This window comes from Osmerus eperlanus, chromosome 17 (assembly GCF_963692335.1).
Source record: "Osmerus eperlanus chromosome 17, fOsmEpe2.1, whole genome shotgun sequence".
NCBI classification, from domain to species: domain Eukaryota; kingdom Metazoa; phylum Chordata; class Actinopteri; order Osmeriformes; family Osmeridae; genus Osmerus; species Osmerus eperlanus.
Window position 1 is genome coordinate 5,165,035 of NC_085034.1, and position 18,842 is coordinate 5,183,876.

Consider the following 18,842-nt stretch of genomic DNA (forward strand, 5'->3'; position numbering starts at 1 on the left):
TCACATAACTACATTACTGTGAACGATTTAGGCTGCAGTAAACTGAATTGATCCACACCCACCACTAGCATCAGACACATACCAATTCTTGTAAATATGAAGGTAGTGTTTGTCATTGTAGGAAGGAGCGGACACTAGCATTGTTCCCGAGGCCATTCTATGAAGCAATACACTACAGCAGTGAGCTGGAGCTTTTTTTTTTTTTTAAACCTAATAACGTTCATCACTCCGAGCACCAGACAGCATAATGAGGAATCAATGACTGCTGCTTGTTATTCATTCTAGACACCAAACACTGAGCTGTAGGCTCCGACACAGCTGGGAAGGACTGGGGAGTTTAAAGACGACAAGTAATAATGCATCATTAATATGGAGGTCGCCTTAGAAAGATGCAGGTATGGATCTGCAGGTACAGTCACACAGCCTGGTATGTGTGACGTGGGAATTTATAAAGCACAGGCACAGTTGACTTTGATTTTTGGGTATTGAAAGGAAATCACACACTCATCCTCCACGGTTCTGTGAAACACACACATCTTTCAAATGTAATCAGACAGAACACAACACTTCATTTTAATTTTTTTAAAATTTATTTCAGTTTTTGCAGACTTTTCATCACAACGATGTCAGAGAGAAGAAATTGCTATTAGTTTTTTTTTCTTTGCGTTGTCATTAATCTGAAAGCAAACCAATTGAGTGGTCATGTCTTGAAAAGCTTAGAAGCAGAGGCATTTGTGACATGCAGCAGAGCAGGCAATACTAATCAAACCCAGAGTGAGAGGATGACGATGACTCCCTCAGCCTCTCAATCCGCAGTTTCAAACCTTGATCCAAAAACCTCACTTTTCAGAACCTGCCAGATTCACCTAGTACAAAAACAGACAGGCAGCAGCGACCGAGGATTTCATACCAGAGCAGCGTTCAAAACAAATTCACTCAAAAGAGAAATAAATGCATCCTCGAAAATGCCCTGCCTTTTATCGTCTCTGTGATGTTTTCAAGTCATTTATCTGGACAGAAAATGTTTCAAGAACGGATGGCGCAATATCACAACATTGATTTCTTTATTTTAATTTGCCAACATGGCGATTGGTCAAGTGGGGATGTGGTTATATGCTACTATAGTAACCTTGGTGATCATGAACTCACTAGTGTGATATGTAAAGCAGTTAGGTTGCCTTGGGAAATAAATTATGACCAACCCTCACCAGACAAACTCTTAAAATCAATTATAATAATAATAATAATAATAGTGAGCCGGTCTGTTCAACACACACTACAGTGGAAAAGAGGAGGCCACATACATGAGATAATGGAATCTTTTCAACCATCTTATTTTCCTAATCTAAGGTATCTATAGCTGATGTTTGCATAACTACAACCAGAGGGCCATACGACAACTTTAATATTGCTGTGGAAAAAACCCCAAACAAAAACACATTGTTGAATTACTATTGAATCAGTTTCTTCTTGCTAAGAAAAAGTACTGCGCGCAGAGCTGTGAAACTGAAGTACTAAGCTTGTTTTTCTCGTTTTCTTTTTGTTAAGAGTGCTGTTTTCAGGTCCAGGTGTGGCTTATGTCCCTCAGTGTTTGGTCCCTAAGGGAAACATGATAATAAGTCCATCCATTCAATTCAATTACTACTAAAAGACAAGGTGAAAAGAGGAAGAAAATAAAATAAACATACAAAATAAAAATCTAAATCAATGAAAGGAAACCTCAAAATCGAACCCTACAAACAGACAAAAGCAGTGCCAAGACAGGCTGGAGGGCGGGAAAAGGTGTGTATGCCTCTTGGCTGTCCAGGGAACACCGCGTCTATCCGTCTGTCTGTTCGTCCGTCCATCCATCCATCCATCCATCCAGCTCTTCTGCCCTTCCTCCAGCGTCTCACTTGAGGAGAGCCTTGATGGCATCACTCTCTGCAGCTTCGAAGGCGCTCTGGCCGTCCGGTCCTTTCCGCTCTTTGTCGGCTCCCTACAGAGGATGGCGGAGAGAGGGAGGGAGGAGAGATGAAGAGAGATCGATGTTAGGCATGGTTGTCGTAGCCGGGCCTCTCGGTGACGCCTCTCTCCCAGAGCGAGGCGCCAAGGTAAGAGCAGCAGGGTGCCTCCTCCCTCTGGCCTCCGTGCCGTCTCCTGTCTGGCCTCCAACCTTCCACCCAAGGCCAGGGTCTGCCATTGCCTCAACAAAGCAGGGCGGAGGTCATCTTTTTCTCACACACACACAGGTGTACGTGTTTACTACATGCTCCCCTAACCCTCGCCAAGCTCTCAATCAAGGCTGGTCAGCCAGACGGTCGGTCGGTCAGGTCAGGCACACGTCCACAGCCGGAGAATGCAAGACAGCTCTGAGTAACGAGGAGAGACTGGGAAGGAATGAGAATGAGGAAGAACAAAGATAACGTGAGGGCTACAAACAGGACAGACATGCAGCAGACACGCCAGGGAGGAGGGCAAGACGGGAGACGTGCTGCATTCACAACAACGTTGTGAGTGGAGAAGGAGTACGGAGACACAGTCCGGAGAGAGGCGGCTCTTTGTCTGGCCTGCCAGCCTTAGCCTCTTAGCGAGGGGCTTAGGGAGCCTGGGCAGAGACTCATTGTTGTGTGGAGAAATGGCGACAACAGTGGAAACGGACTGACCCAGTTTGGGTTTGACTGGGTTCTGTGAGCCATGTCAAAAGAGAAACAGAGCGAAGCCCAGGCATACGGATTAAACCGAGCTAGATGGCTAACCTGTCAGAAACACAGCTCTGATTAAGGATAAAAGGGTTTCCAGAAAGTTGAACTCTCCAGTTATTACTAGGGGCTAACCCCTACGTTAGCATAGCTGAATATTGACCAGGTTGGAGGTGCAAATTGCATCAGAAAGGATTACTGCCAGATTTCAGTCAGCCCTCAAACTTTAAACTAATTGAGGCAGCCATTTCACATAAAAGTAGAATGAAAAGCACAAAGTTTTGGTGGTGGGGTTTAGGAAAGCCCAAATTCCAGTCAGGTATGTGAAGACATGGTCTATGGTCATTTGTGTTCTCAGCTCCTCAGGCTGAGAAGAGGAAGGATGCTCTAGCTCTGGGGAAGTCATTAGTAGTTGATAATATCCGAAGACCCCGATGTAGCGGGCTGCCTTTGACCTCAGTACCTGGAAGGGGCGCCATCAGCACATACCAACAGCCGGAGAGAAGCTCAGGGTCTTGTGCGTGGCTACACAGTTAGCAAGTTGTCTCACCCGCAAGGCACAGGTAGCGTATAATGAGCTCGCTCGCTAGCAACACTTGTTATACCTGGACGGTCCCAGCACGACAGCGTCAGACTGAGTCCCATTAAAACTCCCTGGGGAGCTCTAAAGAGAGGCACACTTCCAGTTGCACCTTCTCCTTCCATTGATGCCTCTCTCAGCATATGAAGTGTCCATGTCTCCACTGCCCAATTCTCCAAGCAGCGGACTCTACGAACTACTTAAATAACGAGCTAGCTGGCACACCACACCAACACTAAGCCGGACTAGCCTCATGAATGAGACAACTCACTGGGTATGCATGCACATAACAGAGACCATCCTCCTGGATGGACACGTGCTAGCTAATCAGCTGATGGAGTCAAATGCTAGAAAACTAATGCTAAGCCTGTCACCCCAGGTGTCTGTTTAACTTATCATTATGCCATTATCGAGTGAAGATGAGAGGACCCCATACATAACCCATTACCTAAGGATGTCCCTTCAGGGGTGGTTATAAATGTGATGCTTACAGGAGTCTATTGACCTGCAGGCTCAAGTCCGGTGCTGTAGGGAAGGAAAGAGGAATATTTACGTCACTTCCAATGAGGGGGGGGAATCGATAGATATCGGCATAGATATCGGCACAGTCTGTAGAAGTGCATGACTCAAGGTAGGGATAGGGAAAGTGGTCAGGATGGTGATAGATTCACCATCACAAGAATCTAATTTATAAGTGGGAAAGACCTCGGGTCAGGGAGGAGGGAGGTCATTTCCTGAACGATCTAGATTGAAAAACCACAGTTTGTCAGGAAGCTAGGGGTAACAGACCAAAAAAAAAAAATAGATAGGATAGAAAAGGCATGAACTGAACCAATTTATTTTAAAAAGGGGTAGGAGTACGGGCAAGACACAAGATACTTTGTGAATGCTAATATCTACACAGCACGACTTAGGTCAAACTCATATTTCTTCACACTTATCACCTCCACCACACATGCTAATGGTGCAGTTCAGCATGCTAAATTTAGAGCGGAAGACACGCATTTCCTCTAACTGGTCCCACCCCTTATCCAAATGAGAAATCTTCTGGTCACATTCTTCACTGTAAAGCTACAATCTCTCAGGCGCAAGGTAGTCAAACAGTTAGGGGGGGGGGGGGGCTGCTGATGTATGACAGATATCAGCAGCTCCCAGTCCTGCCTCATAGCAAAGGGCGTAGGGAGGGCCTCTTCTGTGTTTATTCATAATAATCAAGGTCTTGTTTTCTGTGACCGGCCTCTGGTTGCCAGTCAGCACCCCCATACTCCTACATTCCTTCTAAATGACCACCAGGGTCCCAATGAGGGTTAAACAGGACTTTCATAATTTACCACCAAGCACTGTGCCCGTCCACGGGAGGAGTCCGAGGCCATCTCCCAGGAGGCTCCCCAGCAGCTACGCTTCTTTTGATTGTGGATTCTCCTTGATATGCCAGAATGAATGCTTAACTAATTCAAACCGATATCCCATCACTGGTGTGATTGCACCTTCCGGACTCAGAATAAGCAAAAAACACTTCATCCAACAGAGCAGAAACTTTTGCTTGCATCTGGAGGAATTCCTCCAAAGGAGGAATGGTCAGGGCTGACGTTTTCAGTTCCTCCGCTCTTCACGGAGAAAGTCAGGGAGGTGGGAGAGGCGGGTGCCAGTGAGGAGATGGACCGGTCCCAGGGGTGAGCCGTGACCTTTGCGCTCAGCGGCTGTAATCCCCGCAGCTGCAGCGTGGGTCGCCTCAGGGTCCTGCTCATTACTAATCCCTGCTCTGATGAGTCTGTTGGGACACCGGCTCACCTTAAACCCACTGGTGGAGCGTGGCTTCCCATCTGACTGATGGGCATGGGAAAGTTCTCAAGATTGTGTGCGTCAAGATTCGGACTCACGAACGAGTCGCAACAAGGAATTTTCCATCTGGCAGGTTTAGTGACTGTGGACTTTTTCCAGAGAGTGCCAGTCTCAGTTGCATACCACCGACACGGGCCAGAAGCTCCAGCGTGGAGCAGCGCTGTCGTCGCCAAAGATATCTATACCGGGGGCACATTCCCTGAAGGAGCGGAGAGGAGGAGGAACAGGGTCAGAGACAGACCCAGCGAACCGTTGAGCGTGAGCGTCCATTTACCCCGTCTCATTTAGCCTAGCTGAGGGAGACAGCTGCTCACTCACTGGGAATATTACCAGCCCATGTTACTCTCTCACACCTTACACATCCAAGACACTTACAAAATAAGTTTATAATTTTTAGGAAATGAAAAAGTGGGCTATCGTAGAGCAAGTTGTCGACCGTGGAAATAGGAGACACATTTATTTCAAGGTAATGACAGGAAAGATAATTTTTGTGGACGTGTTGTAGTGTGACAGACAGACGGAAGGGGATATTCATTTCACAGTAGTTTGATCTCGTTTGGAGAAGTAGCCAGACCCCTCTGGTCTACTGTGAGGGAATGAGGGACATCAGTCATTTTTATGTGGCCTGCCACACAGTTACCCCCATCTCTCTGAGCCAAGGACATCTACTAGGCCTCTGCAGAACAGGGACTAGGCCCGTAGTTATATAAGTTAGGATGTAGGTCAGACCTTGACATGTCTCATCTATGAAAAGCTATGCAGCTCATTCAGCCAGGAAGGCATAAATCTAGGCATCCATCACAGTACACAAATCACAGCTTCCTGAGAAGTCAGACAAAACAAAGGGACCCTTCACCTCAGTTTCTCCCACTCAGTACTGTTGACTAGTAGTCTATGAAAGAAGATAATACCAGTATGTCGGTGCCGTCATTCTCTACAGCATGTGCATTGTGAATGACAGGTGGTATGAATTTACAGACTACCCTAGCCTGAGTGAATGAGCGGGAAGGGACAAACAGCGTGAAGGAGGAGAGAAAGAGTTTGAGAGCGAGGGTGTGAGTGTTGAGATAGCACAAAAGCGAGACGGCTTGAAAAACAAATAAACAACAGGAGTGCTGCGCGGTGTCTGGGAACATTCCAGCAGCCTCCACCGAACAGAGGCGAGGGCCAGGCACCACTGGGGCCCTCTTTTGTGGCCCTTTGTGACACAAGTTACCTCATCAGCAGTCACTTCTCACACACAGCTTGTGATGCATGCAGCGACAGGCACAGAGTGTGTCTGTGTGTGTGTGTGTGTGTTAGGCGCGCGCGCGCGTACGAGACCGATGGTACCTTTTCTAGCAGGAGCTTGACGCAGGCGAGGTGGCCCTCATAAGTGGCAGAAAGCAGGGGAGTGATGCCGTGTTTGTCTGCAGCCTGTGGGGGGAGAGAGAGGTAGGGAGAGAGAGAGAGAGAGATGGGGTGGAGAAGAGCAGAGAGAGAGAGATAACATGTCTGCATGGACAGGCTACATACATCAGTGGATCATTGCTGCTCTTGCCTCCTGCACAAGGGCACATCACTCTCATTATCTGAGGAAATAACTCCTGGGAGGGAACGCTTTTACTTCCCTCCCTCTCCTTCTGCTTATCACATCAATGAATTATAGTGAGAGGAGGCCACTCTGCCACTGGATTCATCTCTGACTCTCCATTTGGGGAACCTGAGTCTTATCGGACAGGAACGAAAAGAGCGGCGCATTCTCAAGAAAAATGTTTTGCCATAAAAGAGGAAGGGGGGGGGGAGAGGGGGGGGCGGCTAACCCGTTACTTTACTTCTTTTATCCCCACAACCAGACGGCTGGATGTTGGAGAGAGTGAAAGGAGGGTTGATGATGGGGGCAGATACAGGAGAGGCTGTGAGGACAAACAGTGCTCTGCAGGGAGAGTTCCCCCAACGTATGCTCTGCATAACAGCAGGAGAGCTCAACGTGTTCCGACTGGTTTCAGGACAAAAAGGTTAATATAAATGTGTTTAAATCGGATTGCCAAGAGCCATTCATAGGGCAAGATGAGAGAAACCAACAGCTACACTGAAAGATTACTTCAGCAAATGTTGACACATAACTGCCAACGTTCAACATAAAGTTCCTCCAAACCTACACTAGTTCAGCCAGCCTACATCTAAATGGTGTCTCTTTTGTTAAGACACGTCCCCCACTCCTCTGGTGAGGATTGTAGGCCCAACACTAACAGAATATGTGGTCTAACGAGTTGGACTGTGGTGGGGATGTGAAAGAACACGACACATTGGTCTACTCCTTGTTGCAGTGCACCCATACACAGAAAGGAAATTATGGTCAACACTTTGCATGAGTGGGTAACCCCCCCCTTATTAGTCATGTGACTTACGTTGACGTCAGCTCCCTTGGAGAGCAGAAACTCAAGCATCTCAGCCTGGCCACAGTCAGCGGCGTAGTGCAGTGGCTTTCTGCCTCCTTCCAGGGTTCGGTTAACATCCTCCGCCTAGAGGAGGGAGGGGAGGGAGGGAGGGAGTGAGAAAGATGAAGAGAAAGAGACACACACACACCGGGAGGTCAACATGGATGTCATCACAACTTCCTTTCACCTGGTGTTTCCTGATACAGCTTTTCTACATTTCACAAGAGGAACAGATTCTTGACACAATATTGTGTGCGTGTGTTCAGGGGAGCCACACAACGCTCTGAAGTTGACTTGATCTCGATCTGTAGCTGTTAAGAGACAGCATGGTTCTCTTCTCCACTGATTCCCACAAACAGCTGCAAGATCTGCTAAAGGCAGCAGCAAGCCCCCAGAAGAACGGATAATCCTCACAGTTTAGAAAGGGTTACACACGGGCTTGGGAGAGCTACCGCCACGAGGCTAGACTTGACTGTGACGTACTCATGGCCAGGTCAGATCTCACAGCCACAGAGATGCAACAGAACACTTCGCCACAGTACATGTCTTGCTTTGCCACACCTGGAACACAGCCTAGAGGAATCTCTGATTTAAAAAAGGCACTAGACATTCTTCTTGAGATCCTGGTATGTTTTTTTGCCAATAACTTCACTTAATTCTCACAAGTCCAATTTGTGAGAAAACTGTTACTTCCCTGACAGTCACCTGTATGGAAGCTAGGCCAACCCCGTCACTAGTGCATTATCAGCCACCTGGCCACCCAAAACCCTATCACCTACAACAGAGCCCCAAGGACTGGCCCTAGTAAGCACACCCTCCATCCCCACCTCCACCTCCCCAGAAGGTCAAGGACAACACACAGAGATGTGATTCCATTTGTTCATTCCCCGATTCCTGCTGAATCCATTAGAGACGATGGAAATCTCATCTCCCTTTCTAATAGTTTTTAAATGTTACCTCCAGGAGCCCTTATGAGACCCACGTGAATGGATTATGAGGGCTAATTGAAATGGTTTCATTACTGCTAATGAATAAGGGCTAGGCCATATGATTAGTTAAAAATCTGCATAGAGATATTTGAAATGTCTGTGAGCTGTGTTGGAAAGCCTCCAAATGAGCAATCATTTGAGCAACTGTATATGTGAAATCCATCCCAGAAATTGCATGGTTACAACTGAACCAAGCTTCCCCCTTCCATCAAATAGGAATTAAAATCAGAGGGTCAAGATCAATAGAGATGCAGACTGCAAGATTGCTACTGATCTTGCGTGACATTTTGCTGGTCTCTATAACACAATTAAGGTATTTCACAAGGCGGATGTCACCGAACAGATATTAAATCAGATGAAATCCAGTTGGCAAGACAGATAACGAATAGAGGGAAGGGTATTCCCAATTTATTGTACAAAACAAACTTAAGGATAGGCCTATTCAATCTAGTTTATTAATGGATGTTGGGTACTAAACACGGGTCACCATCCCAAAACGGAATGCTTAGCCTAGCTTGCTAATGTGAAATTGGAACTGAAATAAATGGTGGTTGGGCCACATACCTACTTCAAGGTGTAGAGGCTCCATTAAAAAGGTATTTAAGGAGGCTACCTTAACCTCAAAACCAGTGTTTTCAATACGTATTCTCCTCTGCCTCCAAACCGAGCCATGTAACTGTGACTTATTTCCTGAATCTGGATTATTGCAGCGTGGACAGCTTTAATATCCATCATAGATTCCCAGTCAATGCAACTAAATATTTGAAAATATATCTACTTGAGAAAGAAAGCAATCGCTGAACACTTCCTAAAATGGTTGCAGGGTAGCATGTGAGTATATCTTTTAATACACCGTACGGTGAATCTTTGAACTGTGTAAGAGACGTGTTGCAAAAGATGGCTAGCTGAAGACAAAGCTCGAGGCTGCCCCACCCACCCTTAGCTGCAAGTCCAGTAGCTAAGCCCTCCTCAGGTCTTTTTGGGTCCCTGCCTGGCCGCTATGCTAGTTGTTACGTACCGGCGTTAACTAGCTTAGGAGCATACAATACTGTCGTTTGTGGACGCAATAGCCTAGTTGCTAAGCGTGTAAACATCTATGCAGTCAGAATTACATTCGTTTGTTACATTATACTTCGCGTAGTTATCTAGACTAGCTAGCACTATTCCGTTTGCTGCTGTAGTTAACTGACTGGCTAGCTAGCGTGATGCTTGTCAATCAGGAGTTCAACAAGCTGTTGCACAATACAGCTAGAGCTACAGCATTTAGCAGCTCCACAGTAGCCCATTGGCAAGCTAGCTAGCTAGCTAGCTGGCTACCAAGACACATCGATTTGGCGCTCGCTATTGTAACTTCATAAAATCGCTGATCAGCCAAGGACTAGCTAGCTACCTAGCTAGTTAGCAATTAACGGCATTACAGTAGGGCCAGTGCTAGCAGTAGTTCATGGTCAAGGCCATACGCCGCTAACACTAGACTGTTAGTGGAACATAATCCACCCCACTGCAAATTAATTAAAACCTACCTTCACGAGAAGGGTTTTCACCTCGTCCAGGTCTCCATTTTTCAAGGCCCACATCAATTCTTTATCACCCATTTTCTTGTGCTGCACAACAGATCGCTGCAACAGTGTGAGTTCCCTGTTGTTTAAAAAAGGCAGCTGTCAAGTTATGCTAACGTAACGTTACTACTGTAGCAGTCTAGCTATCACATTCACAGCAGACAAAACTTTTCCGAGTCAGACAGGGACGTAAGGCTGACTTAATAGGCAAGTGCAAAATATGAACGTACAACTTTCAAGAATCAAATAATAACTAAGGACAAACACCTGGCACGTGCAGGTGTAGACAGGGTACGTATAATTTGTTAAAATAAGTTTCAAAGAGAGCAATAGTCGAAGGGATCCGCCTTTCTCTCTGTAGTGAAGTATTTCCGATGCCGCCGAATACCCGGAAGTTAACAGTGTCATCGCAACGCACAGATCCAAGATCAGCTCTAACCTTCAAATCTTTCGAAGATCTTTATGTAAAACTGGCCGCAAATCAGAAATACATTTTTTGCCAAAGATAAAATCATAATCGTGTGTTCAGTAAGTCGTAAGTTCAATTTGTTTTTAAGAGCAACATATAGCCTACAATTGCGTACATTAATTCCAATAACATTATTTATATGTTTTTGATGATGAGAATGAGAAGGAGGTTATATATTTTTATTATCCATTTTTTGTGTCAGTTATGCATAAAATAACGAGTTAAATGAAAAACACAACAGTGACACAACAAAGTCAAGACAGGGATCCCTTTTTAGGAGCCTTAAAAAGACAGCTCACTATAAAATCCTTAAACAAGATTGCAACCTGCTCCAAAAATGAGACATTTACATTCTCCAGCCACTGAGCTGTCAGCTGGTGTCACTACTGTAAACAACTTTCAGAGGGCCTCATTAGCATAGGGAACACAAAACATATCTATTGTTCCTTGAAAGAATGTCTCTCTTTCAATCAACCAATGCAACTGAGGGTGACGGTCTGGTTGGAAATTGCCCTGCATCTCCACACAATCAGTTCCTCATCCTGCCTCATCCAGTCATTTCCATTTTCATTATCTTCTTCTTGACTTTCATTTAGGCACCGTTAATTAATTCTAGGCCTATTAAACCTGCAAGTTAATAAAAACACATCCGGATCTCTCTTCTACCCACTGCTGGTGTGGAATCAAGCATACAGCAACATGTTGGAGGCCATCTTACAGTTTTCAATCACGTTCTCTGCAGGCTCTTCTACATTTGTTCCAGCCACTACCCACCCCTGTCATGCACTATGAAAATGCATATGCCCACTTACCAGCCCCCCCCCTGAGAAATACAGTCAGTGCCAAAGATGGTTCTAGCACTATTATTACATGATATAAGCACTCCCACAGAAAAACCAATCCGGCCTGGACGAAAAGGGCGATAAAAGTTGCCATTTGAAGTAAATTCAATATGGCTCTATGACGAGAATAAAATGATAGTAATGGGATTCTGTCCCCTCCTCTTCTCCTTCACTTTCCCAACTAATAAATGTATGCACACACTCTCTCTCACACACACACACCCGCACACACACACACAGACATAGAGGAAACACTCTTACAGGCATAGAGGAAAAATTGTGGTCAGACTGGAGGCTCCATCATTAAACCAGTTTTTTATGGGATTGTTATCAACTGTTTCAAGAGCACAGGTAGGATCATCCATTTTACACATGTGGATATAAACACAAACTATTACCTCTTTGAATTTATTGCTTAATATGTTCATGTTTCATACATATAGGAACTGTCAATGCTGATGAAGTGTTTACTGTACATACATGCAAAAACAAATTACATTAGATTGACAAGTAAAACCAAAGACAAATTCTAGTACTTCTGCAGCTCAGTTACAGTTCAGCAAAGATAGTAGAACATGCTTTTTGGCCTGTCACCTTCATATTCTATTATAAGTTAGAGGAATTAAATAAATAAAAAATATGTTTTCCCACTGGTGTGATAGCAAGGCACCTTCATTTTTCAATTGGACAGAACAATGCAAAGGCAGACAAACTAGGAACCTATATTTAACATGCAGCCAAAGTAGTTTGGAACTAATATGTGTTATTATCCTTTTTATCTCAAAACATATCTGCAGCGTATTCAGTTTAATCTTGTTAAACCAGGTTCTTAGTATTCTTTATATCACATAGCAAAGAAAGAAAAATCAGATCCTCATAGACAGTAAATTAGACATAACCTTTTTAACATAATTTGTCAGAAAGATTCTGTCTCTGAGCAATGTTTCCTCGCCCTGACAAGGCCATCTTTTTGTACACTAGAGATAATTATATGTGATTATTTATTTAATGATGAAATGTGTGAAATGGACAGTTTTGAAGTATATCTGCTTGTTGATGTGTGAAGAGAAATAGAAGATTCTTCCAAAGCTCCTACAGCAGTTGAAAACAAGTTATGGGTACATTTCTCTCTATATGAGAACATGGGGAGGCACCTTTAAACACTATGGAATAAAATTCTCATTGATTACTTGAACACATATTTTCTATAACCTATTCTTCTCATCCAATGCATGCAGCTTTTCCGCTGAATATTCTTCTCTCCGTCTTCACAACAGACCTCAAGCTCTCAACCCTCACTTCAGGAAGATCCTGTCCTCCCGCCCCCACTGCTCTGTGATACTGTGAGTTTGTCGTTTTCAGTCATGTACAGACATGCATGTCAGCGTCGTTGCTAACAGACCAATGATTAGTGTGGCTAAATGTGACTATTGCATGTAAATATATTACACAAGGGACCCTGACTCTACAATGTCTGCAATATCTTGGCATACACTAATGGAGACAAAAATCGGTGACATGACTGCAGTTTTGATGGCATTAGATTCTGTATTACTTTCAGTTTGACATACTATGGTATTACATTGAATTGTCTTATGTGTAGACAGTATACTTTTTATAATACATAAGTATCAGTTGATCATTTGTTTAATTTCTTATAATATACTATATGTACTCTCCTCCATAATAATCTTCCTTTATGTACATACAGAAATACAAATGCGGTGACTCAAGGATAATCAGTTTTACCATGATTTATTTCGTCTGTCAAACTCTCAACATTGCAAATCAGCTATACTTAAAGATTGCTTGTGAACCAAATTTCGTTTTCGAAGTTGAGTTTGAAATATATTATGTTAGAGGCGAGTAGCATCTGGTTTCTCAACTTATAATTTGGAAAGTTTTGATAAGAGTGCACTAGAGAATCAGGCAGAACTATATAGTTTATTTTTCAATGTTATTTTTGGAATGTGAATAAAAATGGAGATTGAAAATGTAATAACGATGGGGAATAGGCGAGCAAGACTAGGCGTGCACCTGAACAGCAGGAGGGTTGGTCAATAAAGTCATCAAACTGTCACCATTTTAATCAAATGCATATCATTTCCTGGTCTTGTTCTTGTCTCCCATGCTTTACTGTAGTGTTTGATAATAAAATAATAACAGTGTAAAAAAAGACACAGGTATAATTTTTGGACATTGGAATAAAGTGTAGTAAAACCCAGTCTGAAGAAATTTTAACCAATTGTTACTGTGTTTTCAAAACCAATAACAGCTATATTATTTCTTTGGCTACGATATACCGTATTAGTTCTTCATTACGTATTAGTGTCTTTACCTCATGTGTTCCTACTATGTTACCTATTAAACACAATCTAATAAAAGGAGAGAGGAGGCTGCAGTGACTCAAGGAGCCAGACAGTGTAACGGAACAGAAAGAGAAAGCGAGCAACTGTTGAGTTTGGAGATCCTACAGGACCTTCCCCATAAAAGAAGAGCATTAGCAGTGTGGGCGGCTGCTACTATTGCTTATGACTCCCTCTAGGGGCCAGGTCCCGGCCATTGCCACTCTATATGAGAGTGTGGGTGGAAGAAAAGAAGCAGGACACCGAATAGAACCCTAGCTCCAAGCAGCCACTGTGCACATTAACCTGCATTCATACTTTCCCCATCCCTCATTAAAAGAGGGAACTTGGATACAGATTAAAAAAAGTGAAGAGGCTCAAAGAAAGGACTGCTCTCTTATAATTAGAGCCAGTGAAAGGTGGCCATCATCTTTAGAAACTCACACCTCCCTAGTGGTTTATCTACTGAAACCCACACAACTTATTATAGAGCACCGTGACCAGAACACCAGACAAAAAAAGCAATACCAGCACCATTAGTTAGCTGCATCATTAACCCCATCGTCCACCATTTTGTGTATGTGCAGATCATTTCTTGCTGCTAAGACCACAGGCACTGTACATGGAGTGTCAACAATGCTGTCTGGACAATGTCAACCTCTATCACCCGACATCATCTGCCCATCATGCTGTCCTCAGCCCCATCATCCATCACTCTGAGGTGCTGTCCACCAGTGACTGCCCCCTCATCACCCCTGGCTGGCTCTGATTGGGGGCTTGTGCTGCACATTGTCGAGAACATGGGGAGGCACCTTTAAACACTATGGAATCAAATTCTCATTGATTACTTGAACACATATTTTCTATAACCTATTCTTCTCATCCAATGCATGCAGCTTTTCCGCTGAATCTTCTTCTCTCCGTCTTCACAACAGACCTCAAGCTCTCAACCCTCACTTCAGGCTGCTGATAGGATGTGACAACTTTATTAGGCGCAAATCAGTAGGCCCGCTTTCATTCTCTTCCGGACAAGTGAGCGATGGGAGCCGCAAGCTCCGGATATTCACGGGAATCCCACATTCTCTTTCTCTCTGTCTTTCTCTCTTTCTTTCTCTCTGTCTCGCTCTTTTTCTCTCTCTTTTGTCTAGTTTTTTTTCTGCATCTATCTGTCTATCTATTTATCTATTTATCTATCTATCTGTCTATCTATCTATCTATCTATCTATCTATCTATCTATCTATCTATCTATCTATCTATCTATCTATGTATTTATCTTCATCGATGCATCTCGTCTGATGCCTCCTGTCATCAGGGAACACTGTCTACCTAGTCACAAGCGACAGGCCAGTTAACCATGGAACTGACCTCTAACCATTAGCTTCTTCATCTACCCTACACCTCTAACAGAGGATTCAGCTCTAGGAAAGGGAATTGTAGGCATGACACCAACAGTACTGCTCAGTCGAACATCCTGTGTAGAACACCTATAGTCACTTTTGTGGGGAAATAGTATTGATCAAACACATTTTTTGTATACATGCAACACGTAGTGTAGCAGCAATTCATCAGTTGAAAGGCACTATTGAGTTTACATACCTCACTCAAGAGTTTGATGGTTTTTCTCCGTTACGGCAATGACAAGAGACGGGAGCTGAACTCCAGCTTCAGAAAGCTAACATAAAGTAGAGGGCTCTACAATACAGAAAATCACTTTGACTTCTAAAACCCACAGAGCAGAGCCAAAGCTTCCCTTCCCTCACAACAGCTCCAGAGCTCCCCCCCCCAAGAACAGCCCCAGAGCTTCCCTTCCCTCAGAACAGCTCCAGAGCTTCCCCTCAGAAGCCTCTGCTACTGAGGAAAACTAAACCCATCAGAGACAGTGCAAGACTAGACACATTTCCATTGTTATCCTTTGCATTGTCATTCAATTCTGCTGACTCATCTTCAATTCATCTTATGCTGCAGTGCATGCGTGTATAACCAAGAGAGTGGAGAGCACGCAAGCCCTAAAAACTAGATGTTGGACATTTATTTAGAAGGCCAGGCAAATAAATAACACAATTCAAAAAGTTGAGTATCAATCTGATTGTGAATTGTAAAAACGTTCCCACTGCTGTTCATTAGTGATATCCAGGTGTGAGTGTAAGTGAGTTAGTGTGTGAGTACAGGGGGATGTTTGTTTACTACTGTATGTTTAGGAGACCATATATGTTTGCGTGTACACACTGCATGCTTCTAACATGTGTGCGTACCCGTGCATACATTACAGTTGAAGGGCACTTGTGTGAGTGTGTGAGAGTGTTGTATGTATGCGTGTGTATGTGAGTACGTATGTGTGTGTGAATATGAGTATGTAGATGTGTGTGTGTGTGTGAAGGTTGGAAGGGAGCAGACCTCCACAGTAACAGCCCATGCCTGTGTTGGCATTCAGCTCTGCCACACTGCGGGCTTGTCCTCGGGTTAATCACCTTGCAGCTGGAGCCGTGTATGGGAGGTGTGCTGGAGACGGAGGGAGAGCCCTGTGTATGGGCCACACGCAAAATTAAATTAATGGAAGATGGGCTCATTAGCACTCGCTTGGTTGCTCTGGGAGGCTGGTGGTAATGTCTCGGCCTGCATTCTACTGGTGGTTCACGCTGTATGGTGTAGACTTATTAATGGCGTCATTAGTGGGAAAGGCGAGGAGGAAGTCCGGTTGAGGAAGTATGATGGAGGATTTAGGATTCAGGTACAGCATAGGATGTGCTATAAGAGGTGAGCTACCGTACTGTAGCTCAGTCTTGTTCCACAAGCTGTCACATGTGGTCATTTGTTGCAGAATGTATTATATCATATATTTAACGATTTGGTTTCTCTTCCCTTTTTCCTGAAGTATCTTTGTGACTTTTTTCCCCTGCACTTAGAAGGAACAGGCTTTAATTGCCTTATGTGTCAAAACCGTGGCCTTGACTCTAGTCTCCTGTCCTCCTGTCTCCTGCTTGCCACTGCTCAGGCACACCTAGGCTCATCTAGAAACCTCTGGCCAGGAACGAGGGACAGAAGATTATGTGCACTCTAAAAGTATCCCTCCTAAGGAGCCATAATTTGACTACTTACATCCTTTTGTGCTAGATACAGGTTTCCGTTTATAGCTTTACCAAGAAAAATGAGCATTTACCCATCATCAGTTAAAATAAGATGATATGGTGTGTGTTTAGAGTATGTGTGTCTTTTTGTGAGTGGGTGAGGTTGTGTTCATATATGTGTGTATGTGGTCTTGCGTTACTCTAATATGCATGCGTGTATTCTTGTATACTGTATGTGTATGTGTGTGTATGTGTGTGTGTGTGCTGCGACTGTTTTTGCCTCCATCCCTGGATGTGTATTTGTTCCAGGCTTAATGGTGCGCTTGATTTGCATAATTGTAATTACATGTGTGGGCTGTAGCCAGCCGCCTGCCCCAGGTGAGCTGATGATGACGAGGATGTTTCACATGTCCTCCATGCTGACTGTGAATGATGGAAATTGCCCACCGTAAACACCACATCGAACAGGTTTGCAACTTTACTGTTCTGCTTTTCTTAATGACACATTTTGCTGAGCTATGAGAAAGGAGGAATGAAGTGGAGAGAGGGTTATTGGAGGGGTAGGGTATTTTATTCATGCTGACTGAATACTTTTATTTTCTTACTTTAAGTGACTTTCATGCACAGTCTCAGTTTCTCAGGAGCATTTGACTACCTGAAATATGTCATTAAATACATAGTTGGGCCTCTGACAGGACTGAAAGTTTTGTTTGAGTCTGGGTTGACAAAATAAAATAAAAATCCAGGTTGGTAAAATGGACTCCTTTAAAAATAATATATATATAATTTGCCTTTTGTATTTAAGACAGTGAGACTCGCATCAAGCATGCCAATTTGCTCCATTCATGCCTCACCCCCCACCCCTCCACCCCATCAACCACCCTGGCATTTGTTGACAAGTCATACCGTCCTAACGAGTCTGTTTCATTTGCTTCTTCCCACTCTTGATTAAGCACATATGAAAGAGAATGATTCACATCATTTTCACTTGAAAATGTTGATAAGAAAAATCACTTGCTGTGCGATGAGATTACTGGTGCCAAACGACTGGCTCAGGAACGCAGCGCCTTTCATTAATTCACAGACTTCATTGCGGTGGGCAAAAAAGTGGCTTAGCAGATCCATCAGAGTTAAAAGGGAAAGGCGGATGAAGACATACTTTAACCTCTGGATTGCAAACCAGCAGTTTTGATGTAAATATGCAGAAGATTCTTACAAAGCAGTATTCATCACTCCATGATTGAATTCCAGTAAAATGTGTTCGTTTTTCAACTTCATTCCACCCAATTGGAACCTCTTGAAGTAATTCATACTGGAGCATTAATGTTATATGTAATAAAGGACCACATCTGGAGACAAGTTTGACCATTATATTTTTTAACATGGTCAAACTGCACATTCAAAGAAGCACATCTCAAGATATGCCATGCTGTGTACCATTTATACTGTATAAGACAACTGCTTGAATAAAAGATCCTACAACTTTTCTTTTCACTGTAATTTAATTTCTTTGATTTTATTTTATAATGCTACCTGTTGCTAATTTTCAGTAAAGAAAGAAAGGAGGAAGAAAAGTTTTCTTTGGGAAATTAATAAATACTTGATGCATGATAGCACAGTCCCACCGGTTGTGTTTTGACATGTGTTTTTCCACTCGGGAGACTGGAAAAAAAGGTGTTTGTGTTTGTATTCAACGGTGAGGGTAAAGCTGCCTGGACTGTGAAGCTCGCCGTGAACGTATGGCACCTCCACCAGGAGACTGTCATCACTGCTGTTACTTTCCAGCTAAATTTAACCAGTGAGAAAACCACCAGCATCTCTCTGGCCTTGCACACACTGCTGCTCTACGGGGATGGAGCTCGGATGGAGCTCACTACTCCCTGGCAATCAATATTGGATGCACCTACAGGGACTAGCCAAGCAAATGGCTCCAGGCTAGGCCTGGTCCCTTCCCACCCATTTTCTATATATAAAACTGGCCTGGCATATAATGAAAAACATTACCTGCCACAAGTGCACATCATTCTAGCTGGAATAGATGGAGGAGTT

General features: G+C 43.9%; 1 protein-coding gene across 2 annotated transcripts; it reads right to left on the minus strand.

Moving 5' to 3' along the window:
• Positions 1-572: 572 nt before the first annotated feature.
• mtpn (myotrophin) lies at positions 573-10,471 on the minus strand. 2 transcript variants are annotated; one of them, XM_062482948.1, is made up of 5 exons: positions 10,339-10,471; positions 10,036-10,150; positions 7,494-7,607; positions 6,436-6,519; positions 573-1,978 (listed from the first exon to the last, which is right to left on the minus strand). In XM_062482948.1, the coding sequence occupies exons 2-5, from the start codon at positions 10,105-10,107 to the stop codon at positions 1,892-1,894; spliced, it is 357 nt and encodes a 118-aa protein (XP_062338932.1). In that variant the 5' UTR covers positions 10,108-10,150; positions 10,339-10,471; the 3' UTR covers positions 573-1,891. The 2 variants fall into 2 exon arrangements, with proteins under 2 accessions (XP_062338932.1, XP_062338931.1); XM_062482947.1 differs by lacking the exon at positions 10,339-10,471 and having other exon boundaries at positions 10,036-10,332.
• Between the last annotated feature and the right edge of the window lie 8,371 nt (positions 10,472-18,842).

What these genes read in the sequence shown, in the direction of transcription:
- mtpn (XM_062482948.1), bottom strand. Translation starts at nt 10,107, where the DNA reads ATGGGTGATAAAGAATTGATGTGGGCCTTGAAAAATGGAGACCTGGAC. An exon ending in TGAAAACCCTTCTCGTGAAG is followed by an intron (nt 7,608 to 10,035) that starts GTAGGTTTTAAT and finishes TCCCTCCTCTAG; the next exon opens with GCGGAGGATGTTAACCGAAC. An exon ending in CCAAGGGAGCTGACGTCAAC is followed by an intron (nt 6,520 to 7,493) that starts GTAAGTCACATG and finishes CTCCCCCCACAG; the next exon opens with GCTGCAGACAAACACGGCAT.